We start from the raw sequence: 24,113 nt of genomic DNA, 5'->3' as shown, positions 1-24,113 counted from the left end.
ATGTACTACGACATTATTTGTGCCCCCTCAAGTAAAGTGTTGCTCCTAACTCATCTGGTCTTTTTATATGTTGTTAAAACATACTGAATTAATCCCTGCAAGAAATTCTTTGAGGGGGTTAGAGAGAAAATGCAGGAGACTGAATCCAGGACCTCAGCTATATCTTTTTTAAGTGTTTACGTGTAAACAGTTAAGACTTAACTATATGGGCTCATACTAAAATTTAAAATTCATGGCAAAGTGTTACTCCATTTTGAACAATATGAGCAGAGTATGCACAACCTTTTTATGTGAGACACAGCTATATGCACTATATATTTCTGCTTCCCCTAGACTTCCTGAGACCTTAAATAGTGTGACATTTGCAATAGCGAAAGCCGTCGTTTTAAAGATGTTTTCACTTGAAATCATGTGGAAAGATCACATCTCCACGCACAAAGCTCTTTCATATTTCCTGAGAGCCATATTTCATATTTGCTGGCGAGCTGTCTCAAAATTTTACCAGTTCCATTCCAGCCCCCTATAATGCCTCTGCAAAGACTGAAAAAGATCCATCAAACGGTTATTGAATTATGGTCTTAGCAGGGTCAAGCATCAAAACTGCTGCTTTTTTCATTATCACTATGTGGCGCTGCTTCCATTTTGGGACTGTTTCAAAATTAAATCAGTTCTAGTTCCTCACCAATACCTGTACAAAGATTGAAAAGGATTCGTCGAACGGTTTTTGAGTTATTGGCTTGCATGCCAAAGTATCTGCAGCGACAGGGGAACAGTGCTAAAACCATAAGTATTCCCTGAAGGCCAGGGAATACCATCCATCCATCCATTTTCTAAACCACTTATCCTACTGGGTCGCGGGGGGTTCGGAGCCTATCCCGGAATCAATGGGCACGAGGCAGGGAACAACCCAGGATGGGGGGCCAGCCCATCACAGGGCACACTCACACACCATTCACGCACACATGCACTCCTATGGGCAATTTAGCAACTCCAGTTAGCCTGAAGGCCAGGGAATACAACAAAGGTAATGTATGCTTACAGATCTGAAATCAGCAGATCACATTTATGTACCATCATGTATGTTAAGTTCTTGTTGCTGTTAAGCGGAGAACTACTACACGGGAGAGAAGTATCCAGGCTGAAAAATATCTTCTGGAATTTTACTGAGGTCAGCATGTCATTGACCCCAAAGTGGCATTCCCATATCAGTTGAAATATGCAATTGTCTGCATGCATAAACTTGCCTCTTACGCCATACTCCATGCTAGGAAATACCTATGAAAAGATTGTACTCGTACTCACCTCAATCTGGGAATACTATTGTTGTTAAATAGCTATGCATAAGATTACATTTGCCATGGCTGAGACTGAATCACTTTCAATCACTACATGATGGTTATTAGGCATTTAATTACTAGCGGCTGTCAGTGATTGTTAATTGCTGTATAGTAACTTGGGAGAATGACACTGTGGATGCTGGAGCAACCGATTCTGTGTGCAGACTCACCCCTTTAATACGATGACAGCGTAGTTCTGCTTTAGCGGGATGATTACTGTGCATCTGGTGACAAAGATTTACGATGGATAATTTAAAACCCAAGTACTGGAATACTTTGCCAAACAGAATATCCTGATGAGCAAATTAATTTCATTATGAAACTTTAAAATAAAAGTTATTTTTGGTGATGGTAACTTTCAATTCCCCATGATTCCCCAGTTCCAGTCCTGCAGGCCTAGTCTGCACCCAGATTTTAATACTCAAACACCTTATTCAGCTCACCAGCCAATTGCCAGGTTTAGTAGGCGTATTTGACAGGTCCTTGCAAACTGGTTCTCCAGGACTGGAATTGGGGAACCCTGATATATAGCATTATATACTGTATATAAAAAAATGTAATCATAATTGTGGGATGTATTTTTCTAAATCAGATTTTCAGGAACTGGACAGATGTTTTTGTTTGTGTCATTTTTTTTTTAAATATATGTATCATACTGGGGCGGCATGGTGGTGCAGTGGTTAGCACTGTTGCCTCACACCTCTGGGACCCGGGTTCGAGTCTCCGCCTGGGTCACATGTGTGTGGAGTTTGCATGTTCTCCCCATGTCGTCGTGGTGTTTCCCCCCACAGTCCAAAAACATGCTGAGGCTAACTGGAGTTGCTAAATTGCCCGTAGGTGTGTGTGTGAGAGTGAATGGTGTGTGTGTGTGCCCTGCTGGCCCCTCATCCTGGGTTGTTCCCTGCCTTGTGCACATTGCTTCCAGGATAGGCTCCGGACCCCCCGCGACCCAGTAGGATAAGCGGTTTGGAAAATAGATGGATGGATGGATGTATTACTACATTATTTGTGCCCCCTCAAGTAAAGTGTTGCTCCTAACTCATCTGGTCTTTTTATATGTTGTTAAAACATACTGAATTAATCCCTGCAAGAAATTCTTTGAGGGGGTTAGAGAGAAAATGCAGGAGACTGAATCCAGGACCTCAGCTATATCTTTTTTAAGTGTTTACGTGTAAACAGTCAAGACTTAACTATATGGGCTCATACTAAAATTAAAAATTCATGGCAAAGTGTTACTCCATTTTGAACAATATGAGCAGAGTATGCACAACCTTTTTATGTGAGACACAGCTATATGCACTATATATTTGTGCTTCCCCTAGACTTCCTGAGACCTTAAATAGTGTGACATTTGCAATAGCGAAAGCCTTCGTTTTAAAGATGACTTTTCATGGTTTCACTTGTAATCATGTGGAAAGATCACATCTCCACCCACAAAGCTCTTTCATATTTCCTGAGAGCCTGCTCCAGTGGGCTCTTGGGCAGGCAATATTGTATGTTACAGACCAATAAAGGAGGATCACTGTTTGAGAGTACTATTATGGCACTTGAATTATATTACTTATTATCCTCAGTCTTGATAGAATGGTACACTTCATTGATAAGGACCCACAGTGGTCTGTCAGTAAACCTACAGCTTGGACCAATACCTTAATTTCAGATCAGGTCAGGTCAGGTTGGGGAGATTGCACTGGAATAGGGTAGTAGGGACCCTGCGAGCTGGACCACCCTCAGGGAATCATGCCATATGGTCATAGTGCTGTACCTGACACAATGCAGGTAACCTGACTCACGCGGGACTCCCTGAGCAACCACTCATTTGACACGAAGTCAAACCAGTGGTACCCAAGGATTCTCCGAAGAGGCACAGTACCAAAGGAGTCCAGTCTTCATCTCTGGTCACTGGATAACGTCCATGTCTAGCAGCCACACAGCAAAATAAGGAGCACCAGGAGACCTTCACCGTCTTACAAAAATATCAGGAGTGCCACAGACCCCATTCCAGCGACTACATGACCCCCATGCTCTCCCAATCCATCTACTGACATGATAGGAAGAGGCACGAGAGACATGAATGTCACTGCTGAGGTAAGTGATCCTCTCAAGGTTGACATTCTCTCTTTTTCTGAACTACATTTCACTGTAAACAGTACATCTACTGTAGATTCCCATTCATATTCCATTACTGCTTCTCCAGTACAGGGAACTGCTGTGCTGGGAGCTTACAACAGGACCCAAGGTACCCAGAGTAGTATACACACAGTCACAGTTCACACAGTCTGTTGATGGAAACTAGTGAACACAGAAAACTTGCAACATTATACTGATTTTTTGTCAGGGTCAGAACTGAACTCACAGCTCCGTAATTGTGGGGCCATGGTGTTACTCACTGAGCAAAACAAGCTCATGTCTGGATGTCTGCAAAGACCCCTATGAAGAGAAACAGAGAGGACCCTGTAACTTTGCCTGGATTAGGGTTAACAGGGTCCTTCCCAGGGGCGATTTTAGCCCATTTTTGGGGGTGCTTCAGCACACAATAAAAGCACCCCCAAAGATTTCTAAAGATTTCTAACTTTTTTTGACAGTTCATGCTGTTTATGTGAGACAGTATTAAAATATGAAAAAGCATTCAGATGTAATATTTTAATAACTAGTATAGATACCCCCCTCCAGCCCCGAAAAATGGTTCGTTCTAGCTTCACTCTCCGCTACTCTGACTGGCTCCAGCGCTCCTGCCAGAGCAATGGTGGCTGAGACCCATTGCAGCAGTGGTGTGAGTACTTGGCTTAAAACAGGACATGTTAGCTGCATTTAACCTTCAGTAACTCTTTCTTTATATAGTTAGGTAGTAGGAGTCTGACCATGTCTCTTATTAGCTGAAAAGCATTACCTTCACAGGTAAACTGCAGTGTTGAAAACACGTTTTCTGACGATGTTTGCTACCCTACAATCCGCCCTACTCTGTAGGAAAATCAGCAACATTTTGACCGTCCTGTTGCTCCCATTGAAATTTATATAGCCTAAATCTAAAAACTTAAATTGCCAACCATTTTACGAGTCCTCTTTGAAATGGAACGAGAGAAACTGGTTATTTTTTCATGTTCCGAATATTAAACCTAAGGTAGCTAACTGACTGGATGCCCATTAACTTCATAACTTCTGGTGTGTGTGTGTGTGTGTGTGTGTGTGTGTGTCTATTTTGCACAGAAAGACAGCCAGGTTCATAATGGATATAAGGAAGTTTTTTCAAAAAAAGGACGGGCATTCAGGTAAAAGTAGAAGATCATGATCTGTCAATCAAGAATAATGTTGGATCAGTGTTTAAATAGTTATATATTTTATTAAATGTACACGTGGTTTGGTTATTTGCCTTTTGATTGAAAGTACACTGAGAGAAGAGTTTTTTTATTAGTGATGTTAATAGTATTTTTTTATATTAATGTAATTTCTTTATCTAATTGAATACAATATATTTGTGTATGATTGTCAAGAGGGAGAGAGGAAAGAGCAGACAGTGAGGAGAAAGTACAAGGTCAGGAAGAACCAGGTAAGAAAACAAACAGGGAATAGTCAGTGACAGGCAAAACAGAAACTGTTAAACTGACAGAAAAAGATCCTAATTTTACTCATACAATCTGGAAGTTGTGTTCTCTCTATATTAAAGCTGCTATACAGAATCTGCAAAACAAACTGTGTTGAAGCAGTTTTTGCCTCTTTAACAATATTCCAACATAACATTATTATCATTAATTGGGCAGAATAAAATTAATGATATATTTTTCTGTGGTTCAGCCACAAATCTACAAAACCTCAGCCAATAGTAGGTAGGTCACCTTTTGGACCATCTAGTCTGTGTGACTGCCGCAGTACGTGCCCCCCACATTTGCAGAAAGTGCCAAACAGTGTCCTGGTGGAGTGAGGAGTTGTAAAGAGAAGCAGAGTGCTCAGTTTATATATATACTAAGAATGTTTTAAGCTAGTTTATTTCATAGTTTCTGTACAGCAGCTTTAAATGTTTTCCAAAAGAACATAAACTTGCCTTATCAGTGTTTCTCAAACTTTTTACAGCGTGTACCACCTGAGAAAATGTTAAGCTTTCCCAAGTACCACTATGAAAGCATGAAACTCATAAATCTTACAAGACAAAATTCCAATCTGTTCCTAAAATGAAAAGTTACGCTAAAAAGTAAGTGCATTAAGTCAGAATGAGGCAGGCTGACATTGAAGCAAGAAGAAAAGGGAAGACAATGCTTAGTATATTCGAAATATGAATTTAGTATACTTTAGGTATTTTAATTCAAAGTTTTGTACTTTTTTGATTGAATTGTACATGTTTGAAGTATTTTTATTTTCAAAAGATGCTTATAACTTTCCTCCAAGTACCACAATGGGGAGCTCACGTACCAGGTACCACAGTTTGAGAATCATGATCTTATATCATTAGACTTCATTCTGAAATGTAAACAGGACACCTTCATTACATTTTCCTATTTATCGATATGATTTACTGTTTGGTTAATCTCATTACACAAGGAGGCGAAGAACAGGGAGAGACTCTGAGAAAGCAGACCAGGGAACAAGATGAGGAGAGGCAGAAAGAACCAACCAGGGAAAGAGATGAGGAGAGACAGACAGGGCAGAGTTCCAGTCAGCAATCCAAAGATGTTCAAGATATGGCTCTTGATTTGGGGGATAAGACTACTGGTCCTAAACAGTTAAAACTGTCCCAGTACCCTCTCACTCAGTTTGGTACACAAAAAAGATCCTTCCAAGAAAACTGGTTCAAAAGCTTTAAATGGTTAGAATATTCTTCCAAAAAAAATGCTGCTTTCTGCTACGCTTGTCGAGTCTTTGGCAAAAGTCTTAGGTATGACACATTAGTGAACGATGGAGTCAGTAATTGGCAAAAGGCACTGAGCAAGTTTCAAAAACATGAATCCACTCAGTCACACAAGGACAGTGTAGTTTGTTGGAACAGCTACAAAGCAAGTCTGTCACAAGGCAATATTGTGGAACAGATAGAGGCAGCAAGTGCCGCAGAAGTAAGTGAAAGAAGGGAGTACCTAGAACGTATTGTGGCAGTGACCTGCTTTTTGGGGAAGCAAGGAATATCATTTAGAGGTCATGAAGAAACAGAAGAGAGTGACAATAAAGGGAATTTCCGTGAGTGTATAAAACTTTTGGAAAAGTTTGATCGATTCTTGCAGAGGTACACACCCCCATCAAACACAACATACATCTCTTGTAGTAGTCAGAATGAGATGATTGAATGTTGTTCACAAGAGGTAACTGCAGCTATTGTTCATGAGATGACGGAATCACAGATGTATGCCATTATGGCTGATGAGGCCAGAGATGGAAAGACAGAACAGTTGGCCCTCTGTGTGAGGTATGTGTCTGTGGAAGTTAAAGAGAGCTTCCTAGCCCTGACAGAGATGCCAAAGTTTGATGCTGCCTCAATAAATGCTGCTATTGAGAATCAGCTGCAAGAAAAGGGAATTGAGCAGTTGAAATGTGTGGCACAGACCTATAATGGAGCAGCTGTCATGAGCGGAACAGTTGGGGGGGTGCAACCCCATTTTCAAAAGAAGCACCCTGAGGCCATATATGTTCATTGCTATGCACATGAGTTAAATCTCATCCTATGTCACACATGCAGAGCTGTTTCTGAAACTGTAGAGTTCTTTAACGTGCTTGAAAGTCTCCATTCCTTCTTTAGTGTGTCTCTTGTAAACCATCATAAGTTCATGGACACTCAGAAGAAATTAGGATTGGAGCAAAGTGAACTTGTGCAACTGTCAAACACACGCTGGGCATGCCAGGTTCGTTCAGTAACGGCTGTGCTTAACAACTTCCATGCCATAATTGAGTGCCTCTCCACTATCAACACACCTATTGCGGTGGGATTAAAGGCAAAACTCAGTAAATTCTCCTCAGTGTATTTGCTGATTGTTTTCAAGGATCTACTGTCTGTAACCGCATGTTTACACAGATACCTACAAAAGGAGACCATAGATATTGCCCAGGCACAGACATACAAAGATGCGGTGGTTGAGACTCTGAAGCAGAAGCGCAGTGATGCCACTGCTACTGATATTCATGCAAGGACAAAGGCTTTGTGTGAGGCAAACCAGGTAGCTGTTTTGGAGCAGTCTTCTGGACAGAGGCAGAAACGAAAGAAAATGGATGGATTTGCTGTTGAGTCAACCTGTGGGGCAGGCAGTGAAGTCTGTGGCTCTTCTGTGTCAGAAGAGCTTAAAAGGAAATTGTTGTTTCCTTGTCTGGACAGAATGATCTCTGAACTTGAGAAGCGTTTTTCTGGTGTTTGTCAGGAATTGCTTAATGGGATTCAGGCGTGTAGTCCAACCTCAAACCAATTCTTGTCTGAGCCTCATTTGTCAGCCCTGGCACTGCATTAGCATATTGAACTTCAGTTAGAGGAAGTTGCAGTTGCCAAAAACTTTTTGAAGCTCCAGAGTGAGGCTGGTGCCATTCCAGATATGTTAACATTATACAAACTTCTGGATAAGAAGATCTTCCCCACACTGAAAACTGTTATTCAGGTTGCCCTAACAATCCCAGTTAGCAGCTGTAGCTGTGAGAGATCTTTCAGTGTCTTGCGTCGGCTCCATACCTGAGAAGGCTGAGAAGGACCATGGGTCAAAGCAGACTCCAGCACCTGGCTGTGATGTCAGTTGAGAAGGAGATGCTTGAGAGAGTTGACCACCAAAAAGTGATAGACAGATTTCCCAACCACAAGGTGAGGCGACATAGGTTAAAATAAAAAAACAAATCTGCAGAGTCATAGTAGTATCTGCAGTAAAGATCTTTTCATACATTGCATACATTGTACCATAGGCAAAGTTGCCTCCATCTTTATAATTTTTTTATTAATATTTTGTACATTTGTGTATTTCACACTGTTCTATTTTTTGAGGGTATTCTTTATGTATCTGTATTATATTATACATACACATTAAGAGTGAATCCCTGTCCAAAAAATGCACTCCGTTTACTTTTTACTCACTATTAGCATCATTCATTACTCTCCTCCAGTAATTAAGGTTAGGATATGTATTTTTTTATTCCAATCCATTCTTCTTTTGCAGTTGTGGTCTTTTGCAGCATTTAAAAAAAAAAAAAAAACTTTATCAAATTTGATGGTCTTGTTAAAGATTTTTCCAAAAAGTGTTTTGCTTTTCTTACACAAATGTTGGAATTAAATTGTTAAAATGTACAAAACAGTCATGTCATGTTTTTGACAAGGACCCAGGCACAGAGAAACTCTTAGGATTTAATAAAGAAATTTGCAGACTTGCACAGAGATGGTAAAATGATGACTGATGACGGAGACGAAGACAACAGACGAAAAGAACAGGGAGGAACAGGGGTTTAAATGCACAAAGGAGACAGTCAGATAGAACTCGGGACAACTGGAGACATTTAAGGATGCGGGGACTGAAAGAGGCAGGGAAAAAGTCTCATTGTGACGAGTAAAGTGTATCTTGCCTTGCTGGGCAGCTCTCTGGGTGCTCAGCACCCACAAAGCTCTGAACCTAGAATCGCCCCTGCACTACAGTTTTGCAGTCTGTTCTGCCAAACAATGTATTAAAAAGTGTAGTGTTATACATGACACTGTAATTAATTCAAGAGATGTACAATCGAGTTATAATAGTGTGATTATCATAATCACACAAATATATGAATTCCTCCGATGCTGAATTAAACAACCTTTTATGCTGTCCCTTATGTGAATTAGTAAAAATTTCCACACCTTTTTCACTATAGCCAACCATTCTCTCCATAGTCATATGCAATTCCAATTCCCCCTTTTATTTATTTTATGGCAGACAGACAGCAGTGTTTCCCCTATCATTATATTAGGGTGCCCCCCCCCCCGCAGAAGGTCAAGTTCATCTTATTTAATTACATTTTCTATATAGCGTCAGATCACAGCAGAAGTCATTTACTGTAAGGTTACTTTTACTATAGAAGAGCTCTATACATTGTCCTTTTAATTAACAGATTAAATAGCCTTTTGTTATTTATCTTATTTGCACAACAGCTCGTCATTTTTGTCTCTATACCAGAGGTGCCCAATACATCGATCGCGATCTACTGGTCGATCGCAAAGAGTGAGTAGATCGCATGACATAAAAAATAGAGGAAGGATGACGCGATCAACCGCGCCAGCTGCTGCAAAACTCCAGTAAGCAACCGAGTCGCCTCCAATTTATTTCTACTAAACTTAAGAGAGGGTATAAAACTGAATGAGGGAGCAGGACCAAGTACGAAGCCAATAACCTACCACTTCCATACGGAATGAAAGGAGGAGTATTTTTCCCCACAAGGTCATCTTCGAAGTGCGTTTGTTTCATCTGTCAGTCTACCATTGCTATTCCAAAGAAGGGAAATGTGCAGCGGCATTTTCGGACTGCTCATAAAAACTACGGCATTAACTTCCCTCCGAAAAGCGAGCTAGAAAGAGAAAGGTGAAGGAACTAAAATCCCAGTTCAATTAAAAAATGCTTCATTTATGCCAAAGGGAAATTAATAATAATGATAAACAATATTAAATAATAACAATAATAACAACAATAAATAATAACGAATATCTATAAATCTATAAATAACAATATGTTTTGCATTTTTATAGTAGATCATTTTGACTTGGTCATTCATAAGTAGCTCGCAAGCTGAAAAAGTGTGGACACCCCTGCTCTACACTTTCGCGCATGGCGGAGTTCCGTCCCGATGCGCGCTCACAGACACTTGCGCGCACACACAGGTGAGCACACTCCCACCAGCGGACAGAGAGCGCGCGTCAGAAAATATGTAGCGTCAGCCACCTGAAAAGCAGAGAAAAATATCTGCGTTTTTTAAACGCTCCCAGGGTGATAAAGACGTTTCACAATGGAATTTTCTGCTTTAAACTATCACCATTTTATGCTATCAGCAATCGTTTTTAAAGCCTAACAGTTAATATATTTTCAGCTCGAGCCAAACATCCGCAATAGGCTGCCAGGAGACCATCTTGTAATCTCAATAAATAGGCCTGACGTTTCCGACTTCCCATATCAAGAGGCTCTAGAAATGTTCTCTTTTTTCCCCTTGTCCTGTCTGGCAGCTTTAGCAGAATCATGGTCTGAATGCACTGCTGTGCCAAACATGTTTGCTTTACCATGAGGGGCTCTGTAAACTCTGTATAGGCCCCTCATGTTGATCTATTTCTTTTTACTTTAATTTTATTTATTTATTTCAGTTTTAACACATGTAAAAACATTACATGACATATTAGGAGGGGGGAAAAAGAAGGAAAAGGAGAAAAAAAGACAGGAAAAAGAAAAAAGGAGTGGATATATTCAGAAAGGAATAAACAAAATTATAGCGTGCAGAAAGTAACACAACTATACAAGCATATAAAATCTTAGTGTGTGCTTGGATGGGTGCGTGCAAGTATATGTACATGTGTGCTCAATTGTGTAGGTGAGATGCAGGCTAGCGTGCGTGCCCACTCTCTCAGAGGGTTGGATGCGTGTGGAGATGTATGAGACTGTATGTAGTGTAGGGGTGAGTATGACTGTTGAGAAACTAAGATGAATTTAAAATTGACGGGCGCTGCTTGTGAACAGCCCTCCTCCACATCACTCCCCCATCAAGACCCTGAATGTATATAGTCTGAGTAAAATTGGGGGGCGGCAGCAGCACAGAGGCGAGTGATACCACCAGCCTCTGAGTAGTGCCCCCGGCCCTCAAGGCCCTGTGTGTATACTGGCATGTGATGACTAAAGTGCAATTAAAACAGGGGGAGGCAGAAGGCCGCACAGCACAGTGAGTAAGGCCACGTAAATGGCCCTCCCCACCGTAGTATGCACGGCATACACCCCCCCCCCCCCCCCCCCCGAGGCCCTACATGTGTGCGTGGCATATTGTGAATGAGGGGGGAGAGGGGCTGGGATTCATAAGGCCAGGGGGCAGATTGCTCACCCCCAGGCAAAAGAGAGCCAGCTAACCAGCTGGCTCAGTAGGCACCCCAGCCCCCCACCGCCGTGCGGGAAGGAGCGGACCCGGGGCCCCCGGCGACCACACCCCAGGGCACTGCCAGCACCACGTGTGTATGCTTGTGTACACTTTGCTTGGCGTTGTGTACACTTTGTGTCATTATTTATGCTGTGCATTGAGCATATGGCAACATGGAGAAAATGGGAATGTAACAGAAATGTGATGCAGAGAAAAAGTAGTGAGAAAACGTGGGAGGAGCCTTAAGTGAACTAAAACCAAAAGCAACATCGCAAAGTGACAACAGCAATCAACAGGGGAAAAACAAGGGACAAAAAGAAAGAGAGAAGAAAAGGATAATAATAATAATAATAATAATCATAATAATAATAAAAGAAGAGAGACGATGACAATGCCTTAAGCTTATTAGACCGGCAACTATTATTATATCTAGATCTCTTAGATAATCTATGAATTATTACATCAAGATTGTTAGTGTGGATACAGATCACCTGTTGCAGATTCAGAACAGCCAAGGGGTGGAATTCTGGTGGCAACAGAGCCGTCCGCTGACTTACAGTTTGTCGACCACAATGACAGCAAGGGAGCCTCCGTCGATGAATGTTTTCCGTATAGGGAACAGGATCTTCCTTCTTTCCAGGATATCCTTGGGAAACTGGTCGTTGATACTAAGGTTCGTTCCTTTTAGTTCCCGGCCGCGGCTTTTAACCAGTTCTTTTTGTTTAAAGTGCTAGAATTTGGCCACTATTGGTCTGGGTCTGCGTCCGTCGGGTCTCTTCCCTCCTAAGCAGTGAACTCGATGGAAGCTGATGGTTTTTACTGTGTCCTCCGGGAGTTTTAGCTGAATTTGGATGAACTCTTTCACCGTAATAATAATAATAATAATAATAATAATAAATTTTATTTGTAATGCACTTTATATTTTAACAATTTCAAAGTGCTAAACTCTGCTTTCGTAATAATGCCTGAAATTACTAAATTGTCTCTCATGCTGCAGGCCTGGAGGTCAATGATAGTTTCTTTAATTTTTTTATTTTCCTCTGAAACGTCAATCTGTGAGGGATTTTACCGATTCCCTGAGGGTCGCATTCTCTGCAGCGAGTGATTTCACCTGCTGTTGGCTGTACTCCACTGACTCATGCAAAGCCTGGAACTCTTTATGGAGAATTTCCATTAGGGACAGACGCGCATCTAAGCTGGATAGTTGTTTATCTATAGACTCCAAAATGTCCGTCACGTCGTTGGTATTAGGAGAAGCCGCTTTCGGCGGATTCCTCGGGGCGGCTTCTCTTGGAGGACGAGTTGTTTTTACAGGTGGAGGAAGTCAGAGTGTTGTCTGATTTCCCCATAGCAATTCTCTCGAAGCACTCGTCCATAAAAATTTATAAACTGTTCAGAATTTCACTGTGCTCCAGCGTGCTAAAGTTTTTACGGATACAACTGAAATGTATTTTGATTACCTTTAAGGCTGTCTAGAGATAAGCTGGCATGGAAAGAATACAATTGATAACCTTTTTGTAGTCAGTTGCGTGCCGCCATGTTCAATACTGCCGTGGTTCTCGTGGTCTCGTGTTGTTGCAGCATGCCGCTATCCCAAAGGAGGACACTGCTCGTACGATTCTCCTGTGTGCCCTACAAAGATGGCGAAATTGAATTACAAACCTTCAATTAATTCAGTATAGCGTTATTTATAGAGCACATATAACTCAGTATGAAATATCCAATGTGGGCCTTGCTGATGCAGACATGTTCCCAGTGCTCCCATACTAGTATCCATGACTCCTTTCATGCTATGTGGACTTACCAACCAGCTCATACATTCTGGGCAGCAGTAACTCAGACATTACCATCTATACTAAGTTATAGGATATATTAATGCCAAAATTGGAAGCATAGAATTGTCTAAAATGTCATTTTATCATCCAGACTCATCCATCAGACCAGACAGATGACATTTATCATGTCATCAAATGGCATTAAGAGTTCCCTTAACTGGTACTAAGGGGCCTAACCCAGTCCCTGAAATGCAGCCCCATACCATTATCCCTCCTTCACCAAATATTACAGTTAATTGGCACAATGCAGTCAGACAGGTCATCTTCTCCTGACATCTGACAATCCAGACTCATCCGTCAGACTGCCTGACAGAGAAGCATGATACATCACTTCACAGGTCATGTTTCTACTATTCCAGAGTCCAGTGGTGGCGTGCTTTACACCACTCCATCCGACACTTGGCACTGCGTTTGGTGATGTTTTGGATTCTTTGGATGCAGCTGCTCAGCCAGAGAAGCCCATTCCATGAAGGTCCTGACTCGCAGTTTTTGTGCTGGAGTTAATGCCAGAGAAAGTTTGGAACTCTGCAGTTATTGAGTCAACAAAGCATTAGCAACTTTGCACCTTAGCACTCTGTTACATTATGTGGCCTGCCACTTTTTAGCACAGTTTTTCTAATTCCTAAAGACATTCACTTTGCAATAATACCACTGACAGTTCACTATGGGATATATAGCAGGAAAGGAATTTCAAAAACTGCCTAATTGCAAAGGTGGCATTCCATGATAGTACCATGCTTGAATTCACTGAGGTCTTCTGAACAACCCATATTTTCACAAATGTTTGTAAACCTCTCTGCATGGCTAGGTTCTTGATTTTATGCACCTTTGGCAATGGGTCTCAGTGAAACACCTGAAAAGTTTAAATCTAGCATGTGTCACGCCCAGCTCGTACGATCCTCGTGTGCTTCCCTGATCGTGCCCAGCTGTGTCTAGTTATTTTGATCAGTCCTGTCTATTTCAGTCCATGTCTGGCCTGAGTTCATTGTCTGTCATTGATGTTAGTTGGCGTCTGATGTTTCCCGCACCTAGTTCATCCAATAAATCCCCGTTTCCCCGTCTTCCGCTTGCCTGCCTGCTTCTTGCCTGCTCGCCTGCCCGAACGGCCGCCCGCTTCACCCAGCGATCGCGACCAACCCTGACAGCATGTTTCATGGCTTCACTGCATTTCCCTCCACAATGATCATCTAACTGATGAAGTTGAAGACAGAGCTAAAAATTAGTTAAATCATGACTTCAAGAGTTATCCAAGGGACAAGAGATTCTGAAAAATCAGAGATGGAACTACTGGTTGGGCTGGTCATTGCCTCCTTTTTCTAAATGAAGTTTCAAACTACTTAATTAATGTATGTAAATCTGTTTTATAATGTTTAAACAAAAAGCTTTTTAATGGATTTGCATCTTATATATCCTACAGTTGTGCTTGCGCATTTGATTCCTCCTTGATTCAGGTGAAACAGAAAATAACTGGCAAGAGAGACAGAGAGAAACTTCTGGGAAGATTTGTTGTCCAAAGTTGAATTGAGTGTCCAAACCCTTTTGGATGTCAAATTTCATCTAGGTTCATCTAAATCACCCATTACCCACTGTAATCCTTTCAATACCAACCTCTGTAGACGTCACACAGCATCACTGCCAACAAAATAAGAGGGTTATAGTTAAATTAGATAAAGGAATTTTGTGTAAAATTTGCCAATCTGGGTTTTCAGCACCATGGACAGGAACCTACTGTGGCTTAAAGGGGCATTATTATGCTCACTTTCAGTTTAAAATTTTATTTTTAGGCTCTAGTAGAATAGAGTTTGCATGCTTCAGTGTTCCAAAATCACATATCATTTCTCATTAATGCACATCTCTATTCACCCTCTGTCTAATCCCACCCCCAATGAGTCCAGTGTGGTTTGATTGGTCAGCTTACCCTTCATTCCCCTGTCTTGCAGTCCGCAGACGGATCCTTGCAGGTAGACAGCCAATAAGGACTGTGTTATGAAGAGACCTCATCATGTTGTAAAAGTAAGGGCTGGAATTCCAATGAGGTGTTTTAGGCAGATGAGAGAAGAGTGGTTTCTGTGGTGAGAGTTACTCCCTTTGCTATGTACTTTGTGTCTTAAGCCTTTGCAATCGTTTACATGCACCTGAAGCCATATAACCCATGAATAGAAAGGGAAAAGCATAATAGGTCTCATTTAGTGAGTGTTATACCAGTTTCCAGTACATTATTTTATATGCAAATCTCTTTTGACGTTGACCAGAAGGTATGTGATATCTTTCTCCCCTTACCCCTTATCAGATAAGTAAGAGCTGCTGTCAGCTGAGACAAGCTGGTGTGATTCATTTCAATTCAATTCAATTCAATATTACTTCTGTCGCGCATTTTCACATTATATTGTCTCAAAGCACTTTACCTCATCCCTGCCCAAAGCCCCGAGAGAACAAGCCAGTGGCAAGGAAAAACTCCCTAGGAGGAAGAAACCTTGGGAGGAACCAGACTCACAGGGGAAGCCCATCCTCCAAGTGCCGGAACAGGAAGTGATATGAGCAAAACGGCAAGGTCCCAATTCACACTGTCTGTATTTTAAGATTTGAGTCTCAAAGTGGGCAGGTGATGGCAGGCAGGTGCTGGTGCTGCTTCCGATGACAGGAGGAACTGTGGTACAGCAACAGGGCATAAAGGAGAGACGTTACAGGCTGAGAAAAAAGTGGGCTGTCCTGATTTCATGTCTTTCATCAAGATGGTCACTGATTGGTGGGCTTTGAGGGGGAGCTGTGATCTGAAAACCACAACCATTAAACTGATATTAAACTGATAACAGATTTTTTTTCCCATGCTTTATTAAACAGTTCTGTACATTTTAAATTCACACAATAAAAAAACCTTTAAAACAATATTAAACAAATATATCACAGAACCATTCCCTATAGGATAAGCAAAACATAATAAAAACAAGTAATACATATACACACTTTAAAATCTGATTACAATCATATGGCCATTAACATAATTAAAATGTCACCTCAAATGCAAGCCATTAAAATATTAAAACCTTAAAAAAGGAACAGACCCGAAGACCTCAGGCCTCGGCACAAGGGTCGGGTTAAAACAGGGTTATACACAATCCTAAGACACCTAAAATCAATGACTTCGGGCTAAAAAACTGGTTAGTCACAGACATGGCACAGCATATAGAATAAAATGTTAATAAATACAGTTAATGTTAATACATAAAGGTGCTAAAAGCGACCAACCACAGCCGTGCACAATCTCTGATAAGAACAGATACTACACTTGATCTTAGCCAAAAGGCCGAGAAGCGATGCTGGCAGACTGCGCCCCGCCGGGCTCCGGCATGTGGGACGCCGACGGAGCCGGCGCGGCTGGGTCCTCGCCAGCCTCTCTGGGAGGTGGCGCCCGGCGAGACCACGCACGATCCCAGAGGACCAGAAACACGCCACTGGGCAGATAGAGCCGGCCGCTAAGCCGGGCACAGTCTTACTTTGATACAGCAGCGGTGCAGCTCTGCTTGCACAGAGCCTCCAAAAATACAGTGAACTCATCGCTATCCCTCTCCACGGAAATCTTTAGTAAAAGGCGAAAGATTTATACGGGATGAAGAGAGACCCGAGTCGATGCAGAGCCGTCGCTCAGCAGGTGTCCGCTAGCCGGGCCTCCGTGACGCCCCCGCTCGGGGTTGAATTCTCGGGGGCGTCGCAGCCGCCGGCCTCGGGGCCCCGACTCCTCCCTGTCCTCCTGGCATCTGAAAGATCAGCAATCATGTAAACAGACATGAGAGAAAATTCAAAAGGCAAAGATGACGGCCTGCCTTACCTCAGCACAGCTGCCCACCCCTCAGAGAGCGTATCATGACCGTGCTTTTTATATTAAAAAAAAAAAAGAAGAAAAACGGAGGGAAGCGGGACCGGCGCACGGACAGAGTCGGTCCCTCACGACACCGGCTAATCGCCTGGCAAGCGGCGCAGGCTCTCGGTCTGATAAGCGGAACACCGATCAGCTCTGTCTTTCAACAGCAGGGGGCAGTAGAGGTGCACCGTTCCCAGAAACACTGCAATACCGGGTTGATGCGTGGAGTGGACGGGGCAAGCCCCACTTCCGGCTCCCTGCTCCAAAAATCCGTTTAATATGTGGTACCCTCCATGGGGGACATATCAGATATTAAACTGATAAGAACGGATTTTTTTTCCATCTTTATTCAACATTTCTGCATACCATTTTAAAAACAACACATAAAACAGAAAAATACAAAACATTCATCCCACAATAACTCAAACAGACCAACATCACTACTAAAACCATTAACCCACATCAAGCCGCACTTTCCCCCCCATTAAAACATAATACAACAATATACTTAAACATTATTAAAACAATCATACAACACCATTCACATAAAATTCTAAAAAAAATATAAACACTTCACAACATTAATACTGTTTTAAGGTGTGATGTAAATACAACAATACTGCAGAAAACCTAAAATCTTTACGATGGTAAAACATCATCATCATCAGTATCCCCATTAAAACCAAGGTCTCCCTCCGACTCTGCAGTGGCTAAGAATGACCGTTCATTAGCAAAGTCCTGCTGCACTGCGTAAAACCGTCTCTCTTGAGGGGAGACCAAAACACTTTGTAAGTCCATTTGCTCTAGTGGGGAAATCGCTTCTCGGCCTAAAGCAGTGTCCTCATTCCTCCAGGCCTTCTTCCTCCTCCTGCTTTGGACAAACCTGGAGGGAGAGGTAGTGCGCTTTTCAGCCACGGCCAATAGACCCTTACCTGGGGACTCCCCTGAAGCACTGGAGGCCATGGACTCCTCATCGACACCAGCGAAGGGCTGATCCTCGGTATTTTCCGCTCCCCTCTCAGCTCCACTATGCATCTCAGCGCAGCCCGGCAGTGCCTGCTGTCGGGCCCCGTCCACAGCCGAACACCGGGAAACGGCATCGGCCCAGGACGGTTTGCGCTGAGGGCAGCTCCGCGCCAGATGGTCCTCCCCTCTGCACAGGTTACACCGGAGGGGGCCCTTACAGTCCTTCGCCAGGTGACCGACGTCCAGGCATCTCCAGCACTTCATGGTGGTACAGGAGTCCCCGGTGTGGCCAAGGCCGTGGCACAAGCAGCAGGAGGAGGGTTGCCCAGAGTAAAAAAGGTAGCCCTTGCAACGACCTATATGAAAATAAGCTGGTGGGTGACTATAGCCGTCAGGGGAGCTAGGGTCGGTGCGCAAGCACACCCGAAACTGCCTGCGCCCAGTCCAGACACCCAGCAGATCTCTCACGTCCCTGTGCCCAGGGACCACGTCGACAAACCTGCCCAGGAAGGCAGCCACCGCTTCAGCTGGCACAAAGGGGTCCAGTACGTGGACGGTGATGACTCTCCGGTCCAGCTTCCACAGTGGCTCCACGTCGTAGTGCATTCGGCGAAGCTCTTCCACCAAGCGGATGCATGCAGCCAACATCTTCTTATAGTCCTCCTCCTTAGAGCAAGTGACGTAGAAGAAAGCTGAGGCCTTGTTGCGCTGCATGCAGATGATCTCCTCCATGGTCATACCCAGGAGACCGAAGAGAACCTCCTGAATGAACGTCAGTCTCTCAGGGAAACTCTCCGGCTCCTCCTGGAGAGTCCACTTGAAGGCTGCTGAGTACCGGATGACTATGAGGGTCCTGTCTGGGCTCCCGGACATCCTGATGCTGGTAGGCAAAAAGGTCCTCAGGAGCCGGGCAGGGAGTCGACGTGTCCAGGCTGGGTGTCTAAACTAATAAAACAGCTAGAAACAAAACCCCAAGCTAACCCTGCGGGAACGGCGGTCAAGCCGCCTGCTGGTCACGCATTAGGTTCACTGTTGTCTCCTCTAAAAAAACCTAGCAGCAAAACTCCTCCAAAAAGCACTGATAAGAACAGATACTACACTTGATCTTAGCCAAAAGGCAGAGAAGGCCGAGAACCACCTTTTAAAATAGACACTGTCAACAATGAGCTTAAAACAACCTTTTCCTGCTAAAACACTAATCACAATTTAGGATTAATCATGATGGTAGAGATTTTACCCATGTAATGCATATCAGTGCCAATAACATCAATGATTAGTTAGCAAACATTTAAAACAATATTAAATAACATATCACAGAACCATTCACTATAAGATAAGCAAAACGTAACAGTAAAAACAAGTGATACATATACACACTTTAAAATCTGATTACAATCATATGGCCATTAATATAATTAAAATGTCACCTCAAATGCAAGCCATTAAAATCAATTAAAACCTTAAAAAAGGAACAGACCCGAAGACCTCAGGCCTCGGCAAAAGGGTCGGGTTAAAACAGGGTTATACACAATCCTAAGACACCTAAAATCAATGACTTCGGGCTAAGAAACTGGTTCACATACATGGCACAGCATATAGAATAAAATGTTAATAAATACAGTTCATGTTAATACGTAAAAGTGCTAAAAGTGACCAACCACAGCCGTGCACAATTTCAGTACATGCAGTTAATTAAAAAGAATATTTCAAACACCATACACGCACAAAAAACAAAGCACACTTACCTAAAACCCAAAGTACCTCCTGTGTGCTTCAGGACAGTGCGTCATGTCGACCCTGTAGGATGGAGCGTCACCACCTAAATGAAACGGGGCTAAAGCCAAAAGAGGCCCTTCCACCTCTCCTTGGCCTCGTGGTAGCCCCGTTGGATGACGTCGGTCTCCATCCTGAAACCCAAATCGGCCCGGATTTTGCGGAATACCCCTTGTGCCTCCAGACGAACCCCTCTGCGGATGAGCGCGGTCCTGGCATTCCAAAGCTCTCGCTTGGTAATGCTGACCAGCAGCCACATCCAGGGGCCGAAGGGGTTATGGAGGTTGGGGTCCCACCCCTTCAACACCTTGTCGTACAGTACAGGCCAAAAGTTTGGACACACCTTCTCATTCAATGTGTTGTCTTTATTTTCATGACCTACAACATTGGTAGATTCTCACTGAAGGCATCAAAACTATGAATGAACACATGTGGAATTACGTACTTAACAAAAAAAGGTGACATAACTGAAAACATGTTTTATATTCTAGTTTCTTCAAAATAGCCACCCTTTGCTCTGATTACTGCTTTGCACACTTGCTAAACACCTCTGGGAACTCCTTCAAGACTGTTGGAAAACCATTTCAGGTGACTACCTCTTGAAGCTCATCGAGAGAATGCCAAGAGTGTGCAGGAGAGGGACACCTTTTTAAAAGCAACGGGGGGTGAAGCTAAAATGTAGTCGATGTGGCTGCTGGCTCCGCGACTATTATGCCAGGTGAAGCCCGGCATGCTGGGGTTGCATGTTTTAAAACCGTCCACAAGTTTAAAGGAACGAATAAAATGGCGAAAATGCCCTGAGCTGACATCCTGTCTACCCTCCAACGAGATGTTAAAATCCCCTCCTAAAATCAAGTGTCGATCTGTGACACAGAACGGGGACAACTCTTCAAAGAGAGTTATACGGGACGAGGCCTCCACCGGAGCGTAGACACATATGGCCCGGAGGCGCTGTCCCCTCCATGTGGCGTCCACTCCCAAAACCCTGCCCTGAAGGACGGTAAACGCACTTACTTCTTCAAAGGCGCGGTCGCCAAAAAGGATCCCGACGCCTGAGGAGTGGACGCCACCTACGCTCCAGTAGGATCTACCCCTCTTCCACTGTCGTGAAAAGAGAGCCTCGTCCCGCTGGTCCCGGAGGTGGACTTCCTGCAGAAAACAAATGCTGAAGGGAGAAGATGCCAGCTGGTTAAAAACAGATGTTCCTCAAACCCCTTACATTCAAGGTGACAATATTAAAATTGGCCATAGAATGTTAAAATAATAAAATACAGTTAAAAACAACAAACTAAAATAATAAAAGCCAGCCATTAAAAACAATACTGTCCTACTGCCCCCCCTCCTCAGTCAACCTCAAAAGGTCCCCCAATTCCAGCCCCCCCAGGTACTCCTGTTCATTAGCAGTGTCCTGTTGACCGCTGTACTCCTGGGGGGGTACAGGGGACTGTCCCAAGTCCCACACCAGACGGGGGGCCTCTAACATCGGGGAGGGGGGACACTGTCGGCCTTGGTCCCCGGCCGCCACTGCTGGCGAGGTGGCAGCCGGAGGGCTGGATGCGTCGGGTTGCGCCTCCCTTCTGCTCTTCTTCCTCCCCCGGGGGGATGCACCGCTCTTCTTTCGCCTGCTGCTGACGCCTGGAGCCAGGGCGAGCTGCTCCACCTTGTTCGGAGACCCCTCCTGCATTGGTGTCGCACTCGAAGGGGCCTCCTCCACCACGACCAGGGCTTCTCCTTCTGCCCCCGTCGCCGGCTGTTCCTGCCCAGTCGTGGGGGCTAGAGCTCCCCCACCATTCTCCATGCCGACTGCTCTGTTATCCGACAGAGCGTCGGCATATGTAGTCTTTTTCTGTGGGCAGGAACGAGCCAGATGGTCCTCGCCGTTACAGTGTTTGCAGCGACGGGGGCCCTTGCAGTCCCTGGCCATGTGCCCCGACTCCAGGCAGTTGCGGCAGCGCAGATTGGCGCATCCCTCCAGGGTGTGTCCAAAGCTGTGGCACTGCCGGCAGAAGGGAGGCTGTCCAGAATAAAAAAGGTATGCCTTATTGCCCTGTAGAGTAAAATAGGCTGGGGGGTGGCTAAAACCGCCTGCCCCATTAGCGTCCGGGCGCAGGCGGGCCTGGAACTGGCGTCGGCCAGTCCAGATCCCCAGCTCATCCCGGATGTCCCTGTGGCCAGGAAGGAGGTCCACATACTTTTTTAAAAACTGGGTGACGGCCTCGGCAAAAATGTGTGGGTTAAAACAATGGACGGTTATTACCCGCTTGTCGGGCCACCACAGCGGCTCGATGTTATAACGTCCGAGGAGAGGGTGCTGGGCCCCCTCCTTGCTCTGCTCCAGGACCTTGCTGCAGCTGTCATCGGTAGACAAAGTGACCTCAAAGAATTGGAAGGGCCCATTCCGCTGTACGCAGAGGATGTCCTGCATCTGAAGGCCCAACGCTCCAAAGGCCACCTCCCGGATGAAGGCCAGCCGGTCGGGGAAGGTGCCCACCTCCCCCTCAGCCCTCCAGCAGAACCGGGCGGTATTCCGCAGGCCCCCGCCTGCTACCAGCCACGGCCCGCTGAAGGGCTTCCTCGATGGTCCGCCGGCCGTTGCCATCCGGGAAGGTCCACCGACGTCGCCAATGGAGCAGAGTCCTTCCGCCGCCGTGGTCCCGACGTCCGCCGTCCGCCAATCCGGGATGAGTCGAGCAGAGCTAAACTATAAAAGCAGCTAAAAATAAAAATCAGTTTGCCCAGCAGGGCGGCGGACAAGCCACCAGCCACTGCGGGATCCCCAGCCTACTAAAAACAGAAATAAAAGCAGGGATAAAAGGCTAAAAAGGAAGGCACGGGTCGCCCCGTGGCAGCGGCGGTCAAGCCACCTGCTGGTCACGCCTTAGGTTCACCGTGCCTCCCTCTAAAAAACCCGACGCAGTCCGTAAAAAAGCAGTAAAAAGTCAGTAAAATCCACTTGATCTTAGCCAAAAGGCCGAGAAGCGATACCCGCAGACTGCACCCTGCCGATTTTTAAATAATATTATGCTTGTACTACTTACATTAACACAAAATCACAATCTAAAAGGCTGAAACACCATGCAAATCAATGCCAACCCAGTACAATAAGAATTTTAAGGATAACATTTAACAAATAGAACTACCTGCAGAACTATTACCCTTAAAACAGGCAAAAGAGCAATTCCACCAGCAAATACAATTATACACCATTAAAATCTAATTACATGGCCAATAAAACAATTAAAATGTTACCTTATATGCATGCCAATAAAAAGTTAAGACAAAAAGAAAAAGTTCAAAAAGGAACATACCCGCAGACTTCCGACCTCTGCACAAGGGTCGGGCTAAAACACTGTCATACACCTTCCTAAAACACATAAAAGCAGTAACCTTAGGAACAAAATAGGTCAATCACAGAATAAACAGCACAACAGATAAAATAAAATGTTAATAATGTTAATACTGATGAATATGTGCTAACAGTGATCAACATCAAAAAAGTGCTCAGTAAATTCTGTACATGCCATTAAATAAAATCCAAACCAAATAAAACACAAGCACAGAAAAACAAAGCACACTTACATAAAACCCGAGGTGTCCTTTGTGTGCTTCAGGAAAGCACATCATGTCAACCCTGTAGGATGGATTGTCACCACCTAGACGTACTGGGGCAGCCTAGGATCAAGGCAGTTAGATGGATGTCAGCTTACCTCTGGGGGTAGGTCGTTTAGGTGGATGGCAGCTTATTTCTGTGATCAGGGTGTTTGGGCAAATGTCAGCTTGCCTCTGAGATCAGAGTGTTTAGGTGGAAGCGAGGTTACCTCAGGGGTCAGGGGGCTGGGTCACAGGCAGCCTACCTCTGGGGTTAGGACATTTGGGTGGATGTGAGCTTACCTGAGGGGTCTGCGTGTTTGGGTAGACCGCAGCTTGCCTCTGGGATCAGGGTATTTGGGTAAATGTCAGCTTACCCCAGAGAACAAGGCGGTTAGATGATAGGTAGTTTACCTCTGGGATCAGCATGGTTGGGTGAATGGCAGATTACTTCTGGGAACAATGTGTTTGCGTGGATGGCAGCCTACATCTGGGATCAGGGTGTTTGGGCGGACAGTGCTTTGCCTCTGTGATCAGGGTGTTTCGGTAGACAGCAGCTTACCACTGGGATCAAGGAGCCCGAGTGGATGAAAACATACCTCTTTTATCAGAGTGTTTGGGTTTATGTCATCATAACGCTGGAGTCAAGGCGCTTGGTTGGATGCAGTTGGTTGGATAAGAGCTTTACCTTTGGAATTTGGGCATCTGAGTAGATGACAGCTTAACTCTGCGATC

General features: G+C 44.3%; 2 protein-coding genes, 1 non-coding gene and 3 pseudogenes across 3 annotated transcripts in view; 1 reads left to right on the top strand and 5 right to left on the bottom strand.

Moving 5' to 3' along the window:
• Positions 1-24,113, top strand: part of LOC125721948 (tripartite motif-containing protein 29-like) — a 234,386-nt gene that overhangs the window by 139,156 nt on the left and 71,117 nt on the right. The gene's annotated exons all lie outside the window — the stretch shown is intronic.
• LOC125722044 (U2 spliceosomal RNA) lies at positions 16,376-16,508 on the bottom strand (annotated as a pseudogene).
• On the bottom strand, positions 16,706-16,819 carry LOC125722046 (U5 spliceosomal RNA). The gene has a single exon (XR_007386078.1). It is a non-coding gene; the product is annotated as a U5 spliceosomal RNA (small nuclear RNA).
• LOC125722041 (U2 spliceosomal RNA) lies at positions 17,229-17,432 on the bottom strand (annotated as a pseudogene).
• On the bottom strand, positions 19,037-19,147 carry LOC125722045 (U2 spliceosomal RNA; annotated as a pseudogene).
• On the bottom strand, positions 21,044-22,438 carry LOC125721953 (uncharacterized). The gene is made up of 2 exons (XM_048998191.1): positions 22,282-22,438; positions 21,044-21,804 (listed from the first exon to the last, which is right to left on the bottom strand). The coding sequence occupies exons 1-2, from the start codon at positions 22,387-22,389 to the stop codon at positions 21,118-21,120; spliced, it is 795 nt and encodes a 264-aa protein (XP_048854148.1). The 5' UTR covers positions 22,390-22,438; the 3' UTR covers positions 21,044-21,117.

The sequence above is a fragment of the Brienomyrus brachyistius genome, unplaced genomic scaffold, assembly GCF_023856365.1.
Source record: "Brienomyrus brachyistius isolate T26 unplaced genomic scaffold, BBRACH_0.4 scaffold36, whole genome shotgun sequence".
Lineage (NCBI taxonomy): Eukaryota > Metazoa > Chordata > Actinopteri > Osteoglossiformes > Mormyridae > Brienomyrus > Brienomyrus brachyistius.
This window is presented reverse-complemented; position numbering and strand designations above follow the sequence as displayed.

Excerpts from the sequence above, each read along its gene's own strand:
- LOC125721953 (XM_048998191.1), bottom strand. The coding sequence starts at position 22,389 with ATGGCAACGGCCGGCGGACCATCGAGGAAGCCCTTCAGCGGGCCGTGG. Across the intron at positions 21,805-22,281 it reads GCTGGAGGGCTGAGGGGGAG|CCTCCCTTCTGCCGGCAGTG; the intron begins GTGGGCACCTTC and ends TATTCTGGACAG.